Source organism: Macaca mulatta, chromosome 11, assembly GCF_049350105.2.
Source record: "Macaca mulatta isolate MMU2019108-1 chromosome 11, T2T-MMU8v2.0, whole genome shotgun sequence".
Classification (NCBI taxonomy): domain Eukaryota; kingdom Metazoa; phylum Chordata; class Mammalia; order Primates; family Cercopithecidae; genus Macaca; species Macaca mulatta.
Window position 1 is genome coordinate 24,597,887 of NC_133416.1, and position 24,142 is coordinate 24,622,028.

At 37.4% G+C, this 24,142-nt stretch overlaps 1 protein-coding gene across 1 annotated transcript in view; it reads right to left on the bottom strand.

Moving 5' to 3' along the window:
* Positions 1-1,125: 1,125 nt before the first annotated feature.
* Positions 1,126-24,142, bottom strand: part of ST8SIA1 (ST8 alpha-N-acetyl-neuraminide alpha-2,8-sialyltransferase 1) — a 136,342-nt gene continuing 113,325 nt past the window's right edge. The window contains exon 5 of the mRNA XM_001099511.4: positions 1,126-2,155. Within this exon, the coding sequence (XP_001099511.1) occupies positions 1,669-2,155 (487 nt within the window). The 3' untranslated portion in view covers positions 1,126-1,668. The remainder of the gene's footprint in view (positions 2,156-24,142) is intronic.

Below are 24,142 nucleotides of genomic sequence, written 5' to 3' on the forward strand. Positions count from 1 at the left end.
AATACCAGCCATTATTGTTTACATAGTAACATGGTATGCCAAGTTTTTACTGTTAAAATTAAACTAGAACTTTTTGGTACAATTTACCTAAAATTTGGTGACATTTAAAATAATAAAGAGATTGAGTTCCAGTGTCTCATTTTAGCTTAAGACATTCCAAAGTATGAAGACAACGAGAGGTTTCCTTTATCCTTCTCTGAAATGTAAACACTTTTGGATGCTTGTAATCTGTCAGTAGAGTTTTCTTGCTGTGTATCAAAGCTCGTGTAAAAAGCTAAGTAGTCCTACCTGCTACTAAGGAAATAAATAGCTACTAATTCACATCTTTTTACTTGTACAAACTATACCTTGTGTGACCATGCTCAACACCAAGCCCATTCATGAGATTTTGGGTAAAATCAGGATGAGTAAGATAATTCTGCTCATTCCGGGTAAGCATTTGGGGGTAAGACTTGCATCTCGTGCTGCTGTGGGTATTATGTGCAGTAACCAGTGAGCTTGGTTGTCTTATATCAACATGTAATAGTGCATAACACATTTGTGATTCTCCAACACTGGTTACAAATTTTTGCCATACCGAGTCATATGAGTTCAGCTTTCATAGTTGCACAGAAATGAGCTTTAACTTTGTGTGTATGTATGTGTGTGTCTACATGTTTGTATATATGCATTCTTGCATGTATGCACACATGTCCTTTATCTTGCAGTGAATATGCCACAGTAGATAGAAAAGGGATTTGTCTTCTGGTCTGTCTTCCACAGAGACTAAGCTTTCCATCATTGTGCTTTACTGTATTTCTGAATATTGAATTATGAAGACAATTATGCCAATTTACAAATAAATAATGCACTCATTGGTAGTCTTTTGCACTAAAATAAAAATGACAATGCAAACAGGCTTACATAATGCAGACCTAAAATTGGGTTTATGTCCTAAATTCTGAGGAAGGAAAGTGGCTCCTGTTATCCAGACTATGAATCAACACAGTCTAAATTCAATAATGCTTCACATTGTCTCTGTAGAGTTGACAAAAGAGGAAGAAGCAATTCTTATGTAAAATTTTAAAAATAGAGGGGAGCTATAGTTAATATAGACGTGGCTCAACAAATCACAATTATCAGCAGTAACATTTTGTATCTTTATTACTCAGGAAGGGATTTTTTAAATCTACCCACCCACTTCCCCTAAAGAGGGCAAAAATAAATAATAATTTTTTTAAAAACCTACAGTTCTCAAGCCAGTCTTAATAAGACAGGTTCTTATTAATATTATTAAGCCAGTTTGTGTTGACAATCAGCAACACTTTTACCCCAACATTTTCTTTATTCTATATTGATTGGTTCCTCAGCCCTAACAACTCAAGTCTGTCTTGTTTTTGAACTGCATCTTCTAGATTTGAACCATGTGCTTTACCAACAGCATTTCACCAGCATTTTACTAGTTGCAAATCTGCCATGTGCTATAAAGTATTTCACAGGATGTTTCATTTCTTATTTGTCCTCCAAGCCAACACTGAAAGTAAAGTTTTGCTTGGATCATCATCGTTCCTTTCCTGTTTTTCCAAGGGCCCATGCAAACCCATGAAACAACTTAACCATTCCCTCTTGGAGTCATGTAGAAAACCTAACAAAAATACCCTGGTTCAGTCCTTTCTTCTTCCATTGTCCCTAGGAAGTGGGCTGGAGTGAGGTATCTTCACATGGGTCCAACTGCATTCTCAGTGCGCCGATTTTATGAAGATACCAGAGTTGGAGAAATTCCTCGGGCATGGCATGGAAGCCAGAAAAGGGTAAGACGTTATCATAGTAGTGGTGGCTGATGGGCTGCTCATGCATATTCACAGAGAAGGGCCAGAAGCCATAGATGGCCACCTCTTCACAGAGACCCAGAGCTGCGCTCACCAGAAAAAGTCCTGTGGACAGGCGCTTGGCATGGATTCCTCTACTTTTCCAGAACTTTCCAATGCTACGCAGAAAGTTGGGGTTGGCAAACAGCACTGTTTGATTGGCACCAACATCTGACAGTGTATAATAAACCCGCAAAGATGGCTCTGTTCCTGTCTTCATAGAAAAGGCAGGCATGTAGATGTAACTGTGGTTATAGATTTTCATGTTGTCCACAAATGTCTTTCTGGACCACAGAAGGTTCTGAAACCTATTAAAGAAAAAAAAAAATGGTTCAATTAAACCTAGAGAAAAAGAAACTCACTAAAACCCACTCTGCTGTCTTCTGGTGACCGTGATACCTCAAATCATCTCAATGAAACACATAAAAAACACTTTATTCGTATTTAAAATCCTCCTTGAACTTATCAATTATCTCTCATCAAATAGCCTGGCTTTTCCCCTGACCCCAACTTCTTAAACACAGTTAACATTCGTTAATGGGGCTCCCTCTGAACTCAAATGCATTACACATTTGTTCTCTTCCAGAATGTTTCTGCCTGAAATGTAAAATGGTTTAATTCTCATAAATTCCTAAAGGTTGTTGGCTGGAATTTTGATGAAAGGTACTTAGGCGGTCTAACGTAAGCACAGGAGTGGTTTCTTCATCTGCATATCAAAGGAATCACTTCTAAGATGCCTCTTCCCACTGAAATTCTATGATTCTATAAATATTCAGATTCATCAATGCTATAACTATAGTATTACATGGAAAAATAAAAGCTTGTTACTATTACAAAATAATGCAGGGAGTTGCCCATATTGCTTGCTCCAGAGAACTCTACTTTCCTATGTTCTTTCAGTTTGGATTACATGACATTCTAATGCAGTTGTAGAAACAAAGATACAAATAAGTACAATATAATGTTCTAAATACAATGTTCATATTTGTATAAAGTATTATGGAATACAGATGAAAAAAATAACTCTGACTTAAAAGAGGGAGTGTGGCCCAAGAAAGCTACAGAGCCGGAATAACATTTAAATACACTTCTTATAAGGAAGCAATAGATAGAACAGCAACTGAACTCGAAGAGACACTTTGGTTATAGGCAGGAGTGCACAATATACTGAGGCAATGACAAGGATTCCCTGTCCCTAGAATGTGGGAGGTGCTAATGGCAGGGGCAGTGGCTGAAGACAATGCACTCTTCGAAAAACCTCTTATGTCTGTTTTGTTTGCTTGAACGTCACATGTGGTGATGGGAAATCTTCACAGCAGTTACTGCTTACAGCACTTATGACAACTGTCAGTCTGTGTAAAAAAAAGGTACTCTAATAGACTAGAAGATTACCTTGGAAGGAAGTGGCTGGTAGCCTGGAGACCAGGTAAGAGGTTGCTAATATACTCAAGTTAAAAAAAAAGAAAGAAAGAAAGAGAGAGAGAGAGAGAAAGAGAGGGAGTGCGAAGGGTAGAGGGAGAGAAAAGCAACAAACTAGACTAGGGCCTTGCAACTTTTAATTCCTTTGACCACGGGAGCTGCCCATCTTGGGTTATGTGCAGGTGGAGCAGCAACATCAAAGAATGAACTGAGCCACAACTAGCAGAGGAAAGTCTGGCCTGACATGTTGGCAGGCTCATCATAATTAGGTGAAATTAAAGTTCTGAATACACAAATCCACAGGATTGTATGTAGAAATCAATGTTATTTACTCTGCCTGCTCAGAAAGGTATGGTTCTCAAGGCCAGAAGGAAGGGAAATCTCTCAAGTTGTCTTCATATCCTCGATCCAGTAGCCTGCTTTCTTGATCCAGTAGCCTGCTTTATCAATTTTCCCTGGGCCCTGATACAGAAGTAATAACAGGATCTTTAGTTAGATTCACTTTAACTTAGAAGGAGCCATGGAAGCACATATCTGGAGCTGGGCCAGCCTCTCTCCCAGGAATACAAATTCCTGCTTCCCAACTTCCAGATGGGCTCTGCTCAGCAATTCTTTTCTCCCTTCCATTGCCCACTAATGTCTTCCACTCTCTTCCTGAAATACCAGTGCTTTCCCAATCATATAGACACACCATGCAGATAACCTCCTACTCCTTTTGAGCCCTTGGTTCTCACACTTTAGTTAGAATATCCCAGAGAGTTCACTAATATCACAGCTTCCTGGGTTCTGATGAGAGTGATCCAGGGGCTGAATTTTTGCCCAGTACTCCTGGGTAATCTGACACAGGTGGGACATACTTATTTAGAAGATCAAAGCATCAGTGTAAGCTGTCTGGCTTTCTGCATCCATCCGTCACCACTTTTTCTTTATATCTTCTAATGACATCCTTACTGCCATTCTAAGAAGTGCTCCATCTTCCCCTCTGTATCTTGAGACAAGCTGTTTAACATATCCTGAAGAACTCATGTTCCAAAGTGGGTCTCTCCTCTTTAAAAAAAAATTCAATCTCTCCATCTTGACTGAATTATTTCCTCTGTCTTCTACATATGGTTAGAACTTTCCCCTTCAACTTTACTAAGGTATATTTTACAAATAAAAATCGTGTATATTTAAGGTGTGCAATGTGGTGTTTTGATATACACATACACTGTGAAATGATTACAAAAGCAGGTTAGAACTTAAAAACACTCTTCTTAATATGCTCACACTGTTCCCAGTGCTACATTCTCGTTCTGTCATTTCACCATCAACCTTCTAGAGCAGTTAGGATACCTCTATTGCTTTCCTTGCTTGCTTCCATTCCCTCCTTATTCCTGTACAGAACGGCTCCCATTTCACAGGGCCCTGCTGGCTGATGGAACTGATCCCCGTCTCCGTAGTGGACTACATACTAGTGGAGAATTACATGCTGCTTCAATAAAGTCAGGATGATTGATTTTCTGTTTCCTGTCTTAAAGCCAACTGATTAGTCTTGAAGGGAGGAGCTTTCCCTCTCTGAGTTTTCACTTTGAAAATGAACACACAGCTTGAATTTACTACAGTCCTAATTTTATTGACACTGTTATTATTTTTACCTCTCCCATTCTGTGACAAATGACATTATTATTTAAGAATTCAATTCAATTCAATAATTGTTATGGTACACTGAATATGTTTAATAATATCCTGATCAAGAGTTTAATGGGGCTGGTATTGAATTTTATTACATTATCGCAAAATTCAGCTGGAATAAGAAAAGAGGGGTGCTCCAGTTTGTCTCTCCAGCCTCATACTCAGCTACTCCTCATGTCCTCACCCTATGCCTCAGCCATCCCTGTGTGTGTACCTGTCCACAACTCTTATTGCATATATAGATTCATTTTTGCTGATCTAGTCACTGCCCTGGTGACGCTGTGTCTATAAATCAAGACCCAACTTAAGATTTCCTTTATTAGGCTTATTCCTTCCTTCCAACTTAAGCTTTCAAAAGTCTTCTTTGAATTCCTGAATAATAATTGCTCATACTCTTTAAGACTATGTACTCCTTGAAAACAAAGGATGAGTCCTATTCATCCTTTAATTTTTATAACCTAGCTCAGAATATTTGTGTACTATATGAATAGAAAACTACTAAACAATAATTTTTAAACATAAAAAAGAAATCAGACCAGCCTATGAATTAAGAATAAAAATGAAGTAAGATCAGCCCATATATTATTAAAATAGAAATGATTAATTTATAATCAATATGAGCATAAAAGGAAAAACAAAAACAGAGTAGAAAGCACAAAAGTGTACCACATTTTACAAAGGAATTGAATATGTGATAATGGGGGAAAAACCAATAAGATTTTTCTAATTACTTAATAAACAATACTGAGATAGTTAGCTAACAATTTGGAAATCTGAGAGGGAACAGATTCATACTTCACAAGACAATTACTAAATAATTTTAAGATAAGTAAGATAGATATTTAAAATCTAGCCGGCAAAGCGACTCAGGTCTACAATCCTAGCACTTTAGGCAGCTGAGGTGGGAGGATCACTTGAGGCCAGGAATTCGAGACCAGCCTGGGCAACCATCTCAATAAATTATGAGTAAATATTCAGTAAAATCTATGCTACAAAAAAACTAAAAAAAAATCGAACTTATCAGACATTTGCAAAATATATTTCAACAAAGGAAAATATTGACAACATTGATTATGTCATGATGTGAAATTTCATTACCATGAAGAATAAGATAACTAAAGTAAAAAGGGAATTACTCCAAGAAATATTTACAGCAAATATGACAAACATAAATCGGTATCAATAAACTGTAGTGTCTGAATATATTGATACATTGATATGAAAATAGACAATTAATCTAGAAGGAATTTCAATTAAAAATGTTAAAGCATTTGGTTACAGTTACAAGATGCAAACTGAATACAAAAGGGAATATTAACAGAATAGAAAGAAACACAATAAAGAGTGAGGGTCCAGCTCTCACCTCCTATGACAAATCTCTAGAAATCGGGGAAAATCATTTTTGAAAAGTCCACCTCCATTCTGAAAATAAGAAAGAAAGCAAACCTCAGTGGATCCTGAATCTAGGTTACCTCAAAAAAACAGACAGCTTACCAAAGGAAACCAGAGCATGAAGTAACTTGTTGAGCATTCCTCTAAAAGACAGCAGTAGCAGTGCCCTATGCCTGGAGGCAGGAGATACTAGCGAAAGTGGTGTCTAACAGCAATCAGCAAGGTTATTGTTCGGATTATGGGGTAGCAGAGACACCCAGGTGGGCTGAACTCTAAAATCCTGCACTGATCAATTATCACCGTGTATATGGAAGGAGGTGTCAGTTTCCAGGCAGGAAAAGTGGGTATGTCCAGAAAGCTGGCTCATCCCAGGGAAATGGAATTCTCAACTCATACAATATCAGCAGTCAGGCCTATAGTTCCCAAGTGGAATACTGACACTGAGTAGCCCAAGGAGAAGACCTACAAGCAGTAACATTTGGGAACCGCCCAAGAGAAGGCAACATTGCCACCTTCTCAACCCAGAGTAAAACCCACCTGTTGGTAGGTACAGTCTCTGCATAGAGCTTCCAGTCACCAAACAAGAACACACAGGCAAGCTCAGAAGACACTGATGGATAGTGTCCAACACAAGAGTCAGAGCAGAGGGACTCACATTCAAGGGGCAGAGGAAAACTCTTAAACATCTATAATTAGTTTGTTTACTCATGCTCATGGCTACCACATCTGGACTAGGATGATATAAAAAGAAAAAGCATTTAGGTAATAAGAAAGTGCTGCTGGCAATTTAAAAAATATAACAAAAGGTGGATTTGGGTAAAGGAAAGCTCCAGAAATATAGCTATACAGTAGGCCTAGAAAGCCATCAATCAGGTTCAAGTAAGAGAAAAATACAGCTCCAGATGAACGTCTCAACAGAAACAAACAGTGCCCCAGATAAACCAATGTGCAGCAGAGATGGAAGAGCTGCACTTTCAAAGGATTCTAGAGATGGATTCACGACCGCCGCATGGAAGGGCTTTATGTGCTCTGGGAGAAAATTTAAATGTGGACAGGCTGTCAATTCCTGTAATAAACTTTTTATCTCAGATGTGAACTACACTTAGGTAGACACTGACTATTGATTTGATTGTGATATATCTGGATTGAGAGGTCAAGAAAGTATAAGTGTATAAGGTAGTCAGCAGTGCTGTGAGGAGCACATGAAGAGAACTCAGTCTATTTTTCCATAAGAGATCAACAGACAAGCTGAAATTTTAAGAATTGTAATTAAGCATGTTGTTTTCACATGTGACAAGAAAAAAAACAGCTGAAGAAGTTGAAAGGTATAGATTCTTGGAACATAACTTGGAGAAGTGGGGGGGGGTCTGAGACAGGAGATTGCTGGTTTTCATTTTGAACTTTGTCATATGAGTTAATTTTTCCACGTATGTGTATTATTTTGGTAAAAACAGAAATTTATGTTTAAAATTATAAAAAAGATAAGACAATTTTTGTTGACCAAGTTCACAAGACTACCAAAATAATAATAGTCAAGAAACTTTAAATACCTAGCATGATAGCTTTTAAAAATATATATAGTTAAACCAATAAAAACTACAGATAGAAATTCACAAGTCCACAATCATAGTGAGTTTTCAATTTTAAAATATATTATTTAAAACACATAAAATAGAAAATTTCTAGCCAGGCACAGTGCCTCATGCCTACAATCCCAGCACTTTGAGAGGCCAATGTGGGCAGATCATGAGGTCAGGAGTTCGAGACCAGCCTGGCCAATATGGTGAAATCCCATCTTTACTAAAAATACAAAAATTAGCCGGGTGTGGTGGCAGGTGCCTGTAGTCCCAACTCAGGAGACTGAGGCAGAAGAATCACTTGAACCCAGGAGGGGGAGGTTGCAGTGAGCCAAGATCGTGCCACTGCACTCCAGCTTTGGCGACAGACCAAGGCTCTGTCTCAAAAAAAAAAAAACAAAAACCAAACATCATGTTACAAAAGAAAAAGCAATAATAAAACAATTATCATCATATGGGTCACACTGATCAAAAATGTAAAAAAAAAATGAGAAGTCTGCTGGGCACAGTGGCTCACACCTGTAATCCCAGCACTTTGGGAGGCCGAGGTGGGCAGATCACAAGGTCAAGAGATCGAGACCACAGTGAAACCCTTTCTCTACTAAAAATACCAAAAAAAAAAAAAAAAAAAAAAAAAATTGGCCGGGCATGCTGGTGGGTACCTGTAGTCCCAGCTACTCGGGAGACTGAGGCAGGAGAATGGCGTGAACCTGGGAGGCGGAGTTTGCAGTGAGCCGAGATTGCTCCACTACACTCCAGCCTGGGCGACAGAGTGAGGCTCCGTTTCAGAAAAAAAAAAAAAAACAGAAGTCAACGACATAAAAATACACACACACACTGCACTAGAAAAAATTTTTAAAAACATATTTCAATTATGTATATAAGGGGAAATCTGTCACTAGTTGAAGATGCTATAATTACCTATCTAGAATATATAAAAGAATCAACTGAAAAAAATATTTATTGGAATCAATAGAGTCTTAGCTTCCCTATACAGCAGGAATCATATATTAAAATAATACAACAAAACAAAAATTTCATTGTTAATAGCAACAAAGCCCCCAAACACTTTGAAACAAGGCTAAAAATAAATACAACATTTTTATGGGGACAATAATGAACATTGAAAGATGTCTCCCCGTATAAATTTGTAGGTTCAAACGCAATCTCTACAAAAATCCCAACATTATTTTGAAGTAAAATTTGATTTTACTTCAGATTTAACTTATCATTAAGATAATTCTAAACATCATATGGGAGGTATAAATTAGTATGTATACTGACAATAATTTTGGACAAAAGAATAACAGAAAACTTAACTTACCAACGTCAAAACTGATTATAAAACTATAATAATAAAAACACTATGGAACTCACGCAAAAATAAACCAGGTATGATGAAACAGGAGAATGAGTCTTAAAATGTACCTAAGCATTTTTGGAGATTTCCTTTATGCTAAAAGTAACATTTCAAACCAATTCATAAAAATCTACTATTCCATACATTGTACTGGGTCTACTGGCTAGCCAATAATAGAAAATAAGATAAATTCCTACCTCACACTGTCCCAAAAATTAAGCTCCAGATGGAATAATCATATACCATAAAATTAGAAGAAAATATAAGAAAATGTCTTTAAGACCTTTAGGACACAAAAGACAATGTAAACATGAGGCAATTCCTTAGCAAAAATCCATAAAAGATTGTTAAACATGACAGCTTTATAATGAAAGTCTTCCACAAACATATTTTTAAAGAGACAAGCAGCAGATTGGGTTGAAAATATTTACAACATACATGACAAGGGATTAGTATCCAGGATACAAATGATAAAAATCAGTAACAAATACCGCAAATAGCACCATATAACAAGACAGTAGTATCCAGAACACAAACCATAAAAAGTAATAACAAACTTGCAAATATCACAATGGATAAATGAACAACGATGTAGAACTGCCAAGTCCGAGATGAGGAAATTCAAAGGGCCAATATGCATATTAAAATAAGCACAACCTCACTAGCATTCAAGTTATGACAAAACTATATAGGAAATTAACAGTTTTCCACACATCTGACTGGTACAAATTAAGGAAATTGATAATAACAAAGAAACCTGTGAGACACAGTACACTTTTATGCTTCAAATGGGAGTATGAGTTGCTACTGACAGCTGGGAAAGTGATTTTGCATTTCAAATATGCACGCCTACTGACCCTGCATTTCCAGTTCTCAGCTGGTGCCTTTCATATTTGCAGGGCACCATCCATCACTTCTTTCAGGTCTTGGCTCAAATGAAAGCTCTTCATAGAAGCCTTTACTGACACCTACTCTCTCATCTTTGTTTTCTTTCTCTATGTTTTTCACAACATCTTTATTGTATTTTTTGTATTTTCTTTCTAAGATGTATTTTACATATACATCTTCACCGTCTCTGTTGTAATTCTTTTATCATACATAATGTTTTATTACATATACATGTCTTCATTTATGTTTGTCTCCTCTTACATGTTCACAAGAAGGATTATTTTGTTTACTATTAAATCCTCTCAACCAAGAAAGGTGCCTGGCACATGGCACTAAGTAAATATCCATGAATGTTTGCTGGAGGATGCAGATTAGGAATCACCTAAATGCCATCACTAGTAGAATGCCAAATAAATTACATTATATCCATATTATGATACATGGCAATTTTTTTAAATGACACAACTCTAATTTACATTGAAATGGAAATATTTCCAAGACAAATGTTATATAGAAACATGAAGAAGTTGCAGAATTACTACTGCAATTTGTATAGTGGATTATCATATATACATATCATAAAAGATAAAGATAAAAATTTTCTATAGTTACATATACATATGTAAGTGCATGGGAGAATGTTGGAGATACACATAAAACTGAAAACAATGGTTACCTCCAGGGAGAGCAGTGGTATGGAGGTAGTGCTAAGGGTCTCTGTGTAGAAAAAACAAATTCAAAGTGATTTTTCTGTTCTATCACTCAACACCAATCAACACAGAAAACTTCTGTGACCTATGTGTGGGTTTCTTCCCCCACACATCGAACAAGCAATTTACAGCGGACACCAGCTGGGGGTCCTCCAATTCAATTCCAACATTATCTACCTAGAGATAGAGTCAGATCCCACAAGACACCCCTCAACCCCTTGGACGTCAGTTGCAAGTCTGGGCCTCCAGAACTTCTGACCAGCCGGCTTCACATTGAGGTTCCTTCAATCTCTTCTTTACTTTGGATTAATTTGCTAAAGTAACTCACAAATCTCAGGCAAACATTCACATTTACTGGTTTATTATAAAGAGTATTACTGCTAAATGAAGTTTAGTCTAAAGCTGCCTCTTTACATATTTTAGGTTCAGCCTAAAGATTTCTGTATACACAGTGAACTGTAACTTAACAGGATGTGTAAACAGACCATAACCTACTCTTGTACCAATCACCAACTTTCAGCCAAAGGTGGCCAACCGTTCCAGCTGTGTTCGAGTAAGACAAACACCAAGCCGTAACCAATCATGCTGTTTCTGTACCTCAGCTCAACTTTCTGCATGTCACTTTCCTTTTTCTGACCATAAATTCTCTCAGAAAACACAGCAGCATGGAGTTGCTCTGAACCATTTCTGATTCTAGGGGCTGCCTGATTCATGAGTCTTTACTCAATTACACTCGGTTAAATTTAATTTGTCTAAAGTTTTCCTTTTAACATTACAAAGGATACAGAGGGAGAGAGATGCACAGGGCAATGTATCGAGGAAGGAGTGTGCAACCCCTCCAGGAACTTTCACATGTTCAGCTATCCAGAAGCTCTTCAAACCCTGTCCCATTAGGTTTTTATGGAGGCTTCATTACATAGCCACGATTGATTGAACCACTGGCCATTGGTGATCACCTCAACCTTCGGCCTCTCTCTCCTCCCTAGAGACTGGGGAATGGGCTAAAAGTCTCAATCCTCTAATCATACCTTGGTCTTTCCTGTGATCAGCTCCCAGCCTGAAGCTACCTAGGGGCTGTCAACCATGATTGCATGCTAATAATTGGCTAATCATTAGCATACAAAATACATCACCTTGTGGAGATTCTAAGGATTTTAGGGGTTGTATGTGATGAAATAGGTTGAAGATCAAATACGTATTTCACAGGGCCAAAGCCTTATCTGTAATGATTTTAATTTTTTAGAAGGTGAATATATGTATGTTACTTGTGTTATTAAATACGTCCTTTTAAAAGCTTAGGCTCTTTAGTAATCCTATAAATGCAAAGTAAACCAACTGTGATTTTCTAATTTACTTTTTTCTTTTTTTTGAGATGGTGTCTTGCTCGCTCTGTCACCCAGACTGGAGTGCAGTGGTGCGATCTTGGTTCACTGCAACCTCCACCTCCCGGGTCCAAGTACTTCTCCTGCATCAGCCTCCCGAGTAGCTGGGACTTCAGGCGCCTGCCACCATGCCCAGCTAATTTTGTATTTTTAGTAGAGACGGGGTTTCGCCAAGTTGGCCAGGCTGATCTTGAACTCCTGACCGCAGGTGATCCACACACCTCGGCCTCCCAAAGTGCTGGGATTACAGGCATGAGCCACTGCACCTGGCCCTAATTTACTATTTTTAACACAATGACAAATGAGGATAATGGAGTACTTTTATTCTTTTGATTTTTAAATATTATTATAATGTCTGTGCAGTATAAAACACATTTATAAAAAATAAGTCATATAAATTTTCAAGTTAATTATCTACTAAGCATATTGCATTTTAAAAGTCCACTTTTTTTACACAGCATATTTATTCTACTTTTTTCTGTATAATAACTTTAATTTGAACACTTCCTTTATTTACTTCTAATTCAAATGCTTCAGCAATTTTCCAATGGGTTAATTCATTTCCTCATATTATTTACTTGCTTTTCTAATATTTGGGGACCATTTTCCATGTTCACGGCTGCTTACTGTCATTTTTCTGTCTCTTTGAGCAGCTGTTTGTTTACCCAGCTGTCACTTCCTTTCCTTCTGTCAATGAATGTTAATTTTATGTTGATTTACAATACTTTCCTCCTCCGTACCTTCTCATTTTATGGATGTGTTTCTTCAACAGGAAAGTATTTTACCAGATTGCAATGAACATTCTATGTCAAGCTATTCCATTGATAGACAAGACACGAACTGCCTTTAAAAAAATTTGTAACAGTGAGAGAAATCTAACATAAACTGGCTCCATCTTGCTCTTCACCTCACAAGCTAACTGCCCTTGCTCATGCCTGAGCACAGGTTAAACTAACTATAGGAAGAATTTAGCTTATAGTTTAACTTTGAAGCAAGGATGATCATAGTCCCTTTCCCAAACTGATCCCTGGGGACTGACACCATCTTTGTAAGACTGTAGTGGGGCCTGATTCTGCTAAGAGGTAGGCATAGTTAAACAATAACCAGCCATTGTTCCCTAGATTGGTTTTCTATAACTGCTCAGTGCTCAGGAATCATATAGCCAGAAGGCAAAAGATTTGTAACTTTCCCAATTGCTCCTGTATATTCATCTCTATTGTAAAACCTAAGACTGGTCTTTGAGATCGTTTTCAGACTCTTGCATTCTGGCAGACCAACTCTTGCCACCTGAATCCATGACCTACACCAAAGAACTGACTCGACAGGTCCACAGGTCCTGTTGCCCACCCCTGTCGGCCAGAAACTGACTCAGGACATGAAGATAGTCTCAACATCCCTATGAGTTCATTCCCAACCAATCAGCCATTCCCTAGTCCCCTGCCCACCAAATTATCCTTAAAAACCCTAGCCTCTGAGTTCTCAAGGAGGTGAATTTGAGAAATATCTTCCATCCTATTTGCTTGACACCCTATAATGATTACATTCTTTCTCTACTATAATATCTGATGTTTCTGTGTATTTGCTTTTTCTGTGCAGCAGGCAAGAATAATTTGTTGGGCTATAACAATAATAAAATATGACTTACAAATGCAAACTTTTAAAATACTTGCAGCATGGGGGTTCCAAACCTAGACTGGGGATGTTGGTTGCTAAGACAGAAGAAAGTTAGGGCAGGCCTTTCAGATATGCATATATCTGAAATGAATTTTGAAGAATGAGTAAAAGGTAGCTATGCAAACGGAGTTGAAGGAGAAGAGCACTCTGCTGAAAGACCAGCATGGGCAAGGGCATGTGGTAAGAGTAGGTAGTACCTGGGGAAATGCAAACAATTTAATACGGTAAAGTTTAGAGCCTTGGGAGCAGTTACAGATGTAGCTAGCTGGATGCACAGGACAGAATAAACGAAGGATCTATGCCACTCAAGGTTGAGATTTTACCTACAAGGAAAATGAAAACACATTAGAATGTGAATAGTCCATGGTAAAATGATGTTACCACAGGGGCAGTAGGAGCTGGCTTTGGTAACTGAGTGTAGAGAGCTGATCTTTAGCTGGGAAGCAATGGTGAGGTATACAGGGCACTGTCCAGTCTTATTTAATGCCTGTACTGTGCCAGTTATTGAATATTTATTATTTTTAGATGTGAAAGTGGTTTCGGTTTGGGGGATTGAATGGCTTGGATTTCCGGTGACTGCTTTCATTGTGATATGTAACACAATAGAAGAAAATGGTTTGAAGAGAAAGACTATTATATAAATTTGGACATGTTGAGCCACAGACATGAGCCAACCAGAAGAACAGTGAGTTAAAATAAAAACACTGACAAATTATCGCATTGAAATGGTGGGCAAAGGAGGCAGAGCTGCTGCAAAGAGTAGACAAAAAAGGAAGGTGACAGGAAATAGAGGAAAAAAGGAGTTTCAAAAGTTTATCAACAGTGGCAAATGCTGAGAGACAGAAAACGGTCTGTGGGGATTTTGCAACACGAGAGTTATTAAAGGTATGAGATATTTTATAGTAGAAATCAATAGTAGAAATTACTATAAAATTCATTTCATAGTAGAAATCAGTCTAGATCATGGGTCATCTACAAGGGCCAAGCAGATTAGGAAAATATGTGAAGAGATGAGGCAAAAGACAAGAGGGAGTAGACTTGGAAATGGAATATTGCATGTCCCATTTAAGGATTTCAGGTTAAAAAGAAAAAAGAAAGAGCCAAGTGAAATAATTCTGCAGGCCAGATTTGGCCTGTTGGCAACAAGTTTGATGTCAACCCTCAAAACTTATTCAGATTTCCAAAGGACATGAAACCATGAAATCCCAAATCCCTTCGGAGCAAATGAAACAAAAAAAACATATAATAGGGTCTCTTGTTTATTTATGACACCAGTGATAATTAAAAATCTGTAATTAAATTAGAGAAATAATCAACAAATTCCATCACAAGATTCTTGCTTAATGCATGTTATGTCATTTAAGCCTTGCAGTAACTCTTTGAGGAAAGCATTATCGCTTTTCTGCTGTTGAGAAAATTAAGGATCAGGGCAGTTAAGTATTCTAGCAAAATTTCATAACAAGAATGTAGTAGACTCTGGCTTCCAACTCGGATCAGCCTGACACTTGGTTCAATGCTCTGAATTATACTGTGTAGCTTTTCCCTGAGTAGAAGACACATCTCTCCTGTCCTATGAGTTCATTCCCCGGTAGTCTGGGTTCCTTCTCACCTTCTACAGGACCTGGTCCACATCGTTTTCTTTGCCTACTCCATGTCATTGGCCCCTTCCTCCATGTAGGCTCTTTCCCAAGTCTCCCCAGACTGAAAACTAACACAACAAACAAAAATGTGCTCAAAAGTACATCTTTCTCTAGTTACTTCCCAATCTCTTTCCTTCTTTCAATGACTGATTTCTTCTCTCGTGTCACCCATACTCTCTGGAAAGCCTCATTCCACCGACCATTTCCATATGGATTCATTCGCACTCTTCGCAATTATTTATTAAGTACCTATCATGTACAAGATGCTGTTCTATGCACTGAGGGATGTAGCAATGAACAATACTGACAAAGTCTCTGCTGTCATGGAGCTTTCATTCAAGTAAGAAGAGACAACCAGTAAACCAAAAAATGAAGAACGTGTGGGAAGTGCTATGAAGAGAATAAAGTGGGATAATAAGAAAAGAGAGAGCGAGAGTGTTGCTATTTTGTTTAGGCTGACATTTTAACACAGGTTCAAAGAAAGTTAGGGAGTCAGCCCTGTGGAGATCTGTGGGAAGCATCTCAAACTCACATCTTTCCCCCAGTATCCATTGGGACAACCATATTGCTTGCATGAAAAGATTGCACAACCATCCACCAGTGACTCAACCAAAGTAAAAACATATATTCTTCCCTTTTCTGCAACTTCTACATCCAGTTGGTCACTACGTTCCATTTTCATAGCATCTCTTAAGTTTACCTTTCTTTCTCTCTACCTATTACAGTGTTACAGACTGAGCCACATGAAATGGCCATTATGCAGGTCAAAGACAGTTGTTTCCTCTGTCAGCAACAACAGAATCCTTTCAGCAACAACAGGATCTATTCAAGGACTCTGTAGCCCTAAGGGAATGGTGGAACCAGAGATGGAAGAATTTGGGGTCCATAAATGACAGTGTAGAATAGAATCATTCTCCTTTTCTGTGCACCTTCAAATTGTATCTCGATGAGAAAGAATGCTTTACTGCATTAAGTCATGAAGGTTTGGGGTAGTTTATCATGGCAGTTGGCCAACCCCAACTAATGCATATCTTCAGTACCATGATTTAATTTCAGGTTACCTTCAAGCCTCCTTCATATTATTTTAACAGCTCAGTCTCCAACACATAATTCTCAATGCTCCCCAAGTAATTGTCCCAAGTCCCAATTTGACCATGTCACTTCCTGTCAAGGGGGCATTCTTCAAGGGCTTCTCCTCATCTTCAGATTAAGTCCAAGCAATCTGGATATTGAAAGGGCTTTGGTGATATAATCCCTGCCTACACCTTCAGCCTCTTTTCTTGCCGCTGCTCATCAGCACTCCCTACCCTTACCCTGCCCAATTACTTTGTGTTCATCAAAAGGGTCATGCTCACTGAAGCCTCTAAGCTGTTGCACATGCTACTCGTTCTGTTTAAAGTGAATGCCCCCTTTGCCCGGCTAATTCCTACTAATCTTTCAGGACTCAAATCATGGCAACTACTATAAAAAGTTTTCCATGACCCTGAGCCTGGATTAGGTATCTAACTTTGTGTTCTCTTAGCACTTTATTTTTATCAAGGTACTTGTCACCTTGCCATGTCTTAATTTTTAGATCTCCTTTACTGAATTCCTTCAGAAAAGACTAATGTCCTTTATCTTGGTGTCCCCTAAGGCCAATGCTATGTCTGACATGCAGCATCTAATAAATATTTGTTGAACAAATAAATGCATAATGAAATGAGTGAATTTCTAAGCACTTTTGTATCTTTGTCACAAAGTGCATTTAATTCTTACCAAAATATGCTATAGGAAAAGCAAAATATGCTATTTCTTTTTTAAGGAATACCAAGATAACATAAGAGATACTTTGATTGCCTTCACATTTGTCATGCAACATTTTCTATCACTGGCTTTTATGCAAGCTATTTTCCTGACTGAAGCCAGAAAATGGGTAATTAGCAACTGAATAGCACCCTTAAATACAAATCTCTCATTAGACACTAGTTCATTTTCTTGTAAACAGAATATGGTAATTTCTGAGAAACATTAAACTTTCCACAAATCACACCACTATTTTTAATATTAGAAATCATTTAGAAAAATCTCATTTTTTTCCAGGACAAATAAAATTGTACTTGCTGTTGTTTTGACCATAGGTGTTCATCTCTTATGGTCTCTCCCTTTTGAAGTTCTCAGAATAGCAATTTATTTGTTTAAGTTCCTTTATATGAAATTAAGGCCATACTAAACTTTAAAAACAGATATTAATGTATTTCAAGACATAAAATTAAGTGAAGTATATTCTAATCTATAGACTGTCCCCCTTTAAGTAAAAAAATGGAGATGATGGCATAAAGCAACACTTATATTTTAAAAATAGGCTGTATCATGGAAAACCCATTGATTTTTGCCATGTTCGTATCTGTGTCTAATATAGATGATGGTTTCAAATGTGGTTTCAAATTTTAAGGAAGGTATTTTGACAAGCCTGTATGTTCCGCCTTTTCCACAGGCAAACTGCGCAACCTTAAGCTGGTTACTTCATTTCTTTATGCCTCAATTTTCTCATCTGAAAAAAAAAAATAATAGCATGTAGTTCACAGGGCTGTTGTGAGGACTACATGAGTTCATATGTATAACACACTTAGAATAGTGCCTGGCACATAAGTCTTACACTACTAGCTTTCATCATCATCATCACATCATCATTATCATCATCATCGTTAATCTCCTCTTTGCAAGAGCAAGATATGAAAATTTGAATCTTAAAAGAACTCTTCCAAAGAAATAATCATTATCTCCAGGGACACAAGTTATAAATAGGAAACCACTTCCTAGTCTTGGTATGGCTGTGCATTTGTTTATAAAGGCATTATCAGAATAGTGAGATGAATGTAAATAACTGTTCATTTCTCACTGTTTTGTGAAATAAAATTTAAACATGTGACTGACATTCCAAACTGTCAGTGAATACTTAGAAATAACAAGAAATAGGTCCAGTGACTCATGCCTATAATCCCAGGACTTTGGAAGTCTGAGGCAGGAGGATCACTTGAGGCCAGGAGTTTGAGACCAGCCTTACCAACATGGCAAAACCCCATCTGTACAAAAAATATAAAAATTAGCCAGGCTTGGTGGCGAGCGCCCATAATCCCAGCTACTTGGGAGGCTGAGACACAAGAATCACTTGGACCTGGGAGGCAGAGGTTGCAGTGGGCTGAGATCATGCCATTGCACCCCAGTCTGGGCGACAGAGTGAGACTCTCTCAAAAAAATAAAATAGACTAGGCATGATGGCTTACGCCTGTAAACCCAGCACTTTGGGAGGCCAAGATGGGAGGATACCTTGAGGTCAGGAGTTCCCGACCAGCCTGACCAACATGGCAAAACCCCATCTCTACAAAAAATACAAAAATTAGCCAGGTGTGGTGGCAGGCGCCCATAATCCCAGCTACTCGGGAGGCTGAGACACAAGAATCACTTGAACCTGGGAGGCAGAGGTTGCAGTAGGCTGAGATCATGCCATTGCACTCCAGTCTGGGCAACAGAGCAATACTCAGTTTCAAAAAAATGAATAAATAAATAAATACAAAAAGTAGCCAGGCGTGGTAGCAGATGCCTGTAATCCCAGCTAGGAGGCCGAGGCAGGAGAATCACTTGAACCTGGGAGGCAGAGGTTGCAGTGAGCTGAGATTGAGCCACTGCACTCTAGCCTGGGCAACAGAGTGAGACTCGGTCTCAAAAAAAAAAAAAATAATAATAAGTAAAATAAAATAAAAAAGAAATAACAAGGAATAATAAGTGCAGGGATCAGTGAAAATGGTGAATTTCATGTTCTTTGTCAGAGACTCAGCACAGAAAGGGAATATCAAAGAATCTCTTTTCCATAATCCAAAAGAAACAAGCTAAATGTAAGCAAAGTTTTATAAGAGAATGGAATCCCACCAAAATATTATAAAATGTATCATCTTTATTTTATGACAAAGACCTTAGCTATGCCCTCTCTATACTCTAATTTAAAACAACTGACAGAACTATTTGCATTAGCATTGAAAGTTTTAATATATTGCACATTTATTATAGGTATCACATTTATTTAATTAATGATGAATTTCATTATTCAATTATTATTTTATTAAAAGTTCTTGCCAAAAACATACCACAAATGTAAATTATATTGTGTTTTAATTTTATTATATTTCTATAGCTATATGGATAGGATATCGCTATAATCTCTTTGATTATCCTTCAATTGAAAAGTTCAGAAGTAATCTGGAATTTTTCTTTGTGCCATAAACTCAAATTGAAAATCTGGGAAGGGTGTGAAGATAGGGATCCTTCTCTTGGGATGCAGCAGTGGAAGGGAGCATCAGCTGCACTTCAGAGCCCAGACAGGGTGGAGGCAAGAGCACTGGAAACCATTTCCCAGGCCTCAGACTACATCTGAAGAAACAAGAGAGGACTTAATATTCCACTCACCTTGCCTTTGGTTAGGTGACCTGGCAGGTTGATTGTTGTCTACTGCAAGCCACAAGATAATTAATGTGGGGAACCCTGTTGTGGAGGATTTTTTTTAAATGAAATTATCATGAACTAATCATTTACAAGATCTTTATAGCTGGTAGAGAGTGTATTTGCTAGTTCTGGGAAAGCAAAAGGAAATTTCTCACTGGTACGTGCCTGCCATCTATACCTTGCATGACTACATTAGGAGGCTGCTATAAGACATCATGCCAGGGTGCCTATGACTCATCTGCAATGAATTTCCATTGTATTTGATGTGATAAAAATTTGACCCACGTAGAGAAATCATTATATTTGAAAAAGAAACTACTACCAGATTTGACTTTGACTTTCACGTGAACTTTTCTAATCTATTTTCAGTATGATCACTTGAGTACCAGAGTATCATAACACTCTACAAACATCCTCCACTACTGAAGATCAAAACAGAGTTCTAGTTTATATGTAACCACAACATAGCCTAAAATAGTGAATGAAAAGGCTTGCATGGGAATTAAGCTCTATATAAGCCCAGCAAAATGATTCCTGAAAACCTTGGAACTTATATTTAACTAACCTCAAAAACCTATACTGAGGAACAGAAGAGTCAACTCCAAGGCCTTGTTTTCAATTCACATCGTGAGACATGGTCACTCAAATACTACAGTGAGTGAATAGGATAGATTTATTTTTAAATAACAGTGAATTATGTCTTCCTCTTCACAAAAGTAAAACAGAAATATTTTATTTGTAGAGAAATTTAGAAATAAAGATAAGCACAAAGGAGTATGTTTGGCCGAGGGACAGTGTTTAATAAATGTATATTGAATAAGAGAGAGAGAGAGAAGGAAAAGTAAAACAATAACCAACTGACAGTTCTACCATTCAGAGTTTACCTCAATTAACATACCGATTTTTGTCTTTCATATACACACCCCAATAGCAGAATTGAAAATTTACACACAACTCGCATGTGCAAAAGTCTAACTTCTTTCCCCCTGCAATTGCCTTCATCTTACTCTGATGTTCCCATCTTCACCGATGGCAGAAGAAAAACCCTTAAATTTGCCAATTAAAAGCAATTAAGTATCTTTCAAAGTAAAAATAGTGTTGGGGGCAAACATTTCATTCATTTGAAATGCAAAACTCCTTCAGAGCTGGTTTTTCCCTCCCAGGTGGTCTCTCCGGGTCCTCTCCCTTCAGGATCCTCATGCTGTCTCCAGTGTGGTGAAGTTGATCTGAGCTTGTCCTTGGGACCTAGCACTGGTGGTGTCTGCATGGCTGGTACGTCTGGTTTTTCTGGACACCAAGTTGACAATCAGAACTCAAGTCTGTAACCTTCTCTGTCGTCCCAGTAATCCGTGCCTGCCTTTTCTCTGCCTTGGGCCCTTTTTGTTCTATCAGTACTTTTAGTGCTTTTCTACATATTGGAAGTGTGGAAATGTCATGATTCCCAAAATATCACATGCATGCTATGGAGAACTGGAGGTAGCATCTCAAATCCATCCCTGGGCTTTCCCTTCAGCCATTTTTCATTCTCTCCTAGCACCAAGATGGCTCCCTCCTAGGCCGCCAGTCTCCTTGGAGAAGCATGTAGTTATTTCAGACACCCACAATGCCCCCCAAAAATACCACTACCCTAACTTTCCAATTTACACCATCACCTGGAAAGAAAAAAAATGATGAGTGAAGACAGATGGAGAAGAAAGGGAAAAAAAAGAGAACAGAAGAATGTGAAGCAAAAGGACAAGAGGAAGAGGAGGTAAATAAAAAGGTATTACCAAAAACAATAGCAAAGATAAAATAGGCAATCAAAAACTTGTATGATAAAGAGGCTGAAATGCAAAAAGAGAAAAAGAACAAAAATCATTTTCCTTCCTATCACTCATCCCATTATTTATCTGCCACAATGAACAAAGATGAAGAGGGAAATATCAAAGTGCAGAAAATAACAAAGAAGAGGAGGTGAGACGAAATGTCTCACTTGCTCTCTTCAATTTCAAGGCCTAAATTATACACTCATTTCACTTCACCTCCAATTCTTTAAATCACGTGCTGCAAACAGCCCCAAACAAACCACAGTAGGCTGCAAAACAGTTGATTCAGTGGCTAAGCAAAAACAGAGCCTGAGAGTTAATTATATTACAGTTGTTGAAAACAGAACATCTATTTTCATTTCACATTGTGATTGAAGTCGTAGTGGATGACATCAGCTTTTAAAGTAAACCTTTTCCTTGCTTATACCTATATTAGATGTGGGGCAAATAGTAATTTCTTCCATTTCTACATGTCCTCAGTTACTGTCTGCCTAGCCTAAGAAGTATTTTGAATACTGAATTTCATATGTTACATGTATATACAGCAATCATTCTCCTATCTCTCTAAAATATGGCTAATACCACCATTCTTCATCTATTTTCAAAAATGGAAAAGAAAGTTAAAAAAAACCCTGCACAATGCAGTGCACATTGGAATCTTCTTAATAGTATGTCCTATAATTGCAATAGGATAAGAAACAAAATATATTTACATTTTTCAATTTTTCAATTTGAAATTTGAATAAATTTCAAAAAAAGTTTATTAACATTTAACAAACGTAAGTAAACAAACTTATTTAACTTGTTTTATGATTGGGTTAATTTTAACACATTAGTTCACACCTTCACCCTGAAGGAATTTCTTGTAATGAGGTAGGGCAGTTGAATCATCCCTCAGAATCTCCAAGGGACTTGTTGTGCTACATCATATGCTAAGTTGGAAAGCTTGGTCCAAACATGTTCAGCGAGAGAAGCTGCCTCACGAGGGAAAAATTGTAGACAGTAACTTTTTGCTCTGCTTGAGTATTTTTATTTTGGTAATGGATTTACATTAGAAAATCTCTAATTTTCCAAAAAGAAAATCTCTAATACTTAAACAAGTGAGAGAAAAGACGTTGAAGAACTTATTTTTATCACAGTTAACAAGCAGTATAAAGTATTCATTCAAAATATCAATAATATTTTAATTAAAAGTAGCACTCTATGTGAAAGAAGTGTAAATAATCTTACTGACAGTTAACTAGAAAAAGATCATATATATATGTATACACATGTATATATACTGTATCTCTGGGTTTTTGTTTTCTTTGGAAGCAATCACTGTACTCATTGATTTATGATTGATAAATAAAATTAGTTTCTTTACATTTTAATATTAAATAAGATTCTAAATAGTCATATACTTTAACCCAAATATTAAATATACACACATATATATTATATATTACCCAAGAGAAACCCATACATATACAAATACCCCTAAATTGAAGTCTAAATGATTAGCCTGTGCTAACTCTAGTATTTCATCAGCAGCTACAACTCATGCCTGATGTGAAAAAGTCAAATTTAGAGGGAAATTAACAAGCCTTTTTGGGATCTCTTCAAACCCTAAAACAGCAAAAGAAACAGTCATGGATACATTTATTTTCTTTTCATTCATGTCCTCAATACTTCCTTCATTTATTTAACAAACATATGTTTGCTTGTTTTGATGGGAAATGAGAATTATAAAATTAATTTATGTTCATTTCAGGAAACAGAAAAGGTATAATTAAGAAAAAGAACAACTCCTATAGTTTCATGCAAGTGTTTAATGCACTGACATATTTCTCAGGTGTTTTGTCTTCTATATTTTACATAGATGAGATCATGTATTATATATGCTTCTATTTCATGCTTTTAAAAAAATGTTTAATCAAAAGTATTTCAGAGTCATTTAAAGCCATTGAATACATTTCTTATAATTTGAATGTTTAGAGTATGGTGCATATATGGACTAGATCACAAAATAATCATTTCAACCTCCTTCTGTATCTTCCTGTAGTCCAAATCTGTATCTTCCTGTAGTCCAAAGTGGGAAAGCTAAGAACTGCCTTTCTCTTTTTTTTTTTTTTTTTTGTGAGACGGAGTCTCGCTCTGTCGCCCAGGCTGGAGTGCAGTGGCACGATCTCGGCTCACTGCAAGCTCCGCCTCTCGGGTTCCCGCCATTCTCCTGCCTCAGCCTCCCGAGTAGCTGGGACCACAGGCGCCGCCACCTCGCCCGGCTAATTTTTTGTGTTTTTATTAGAGACAGGGTTTCGC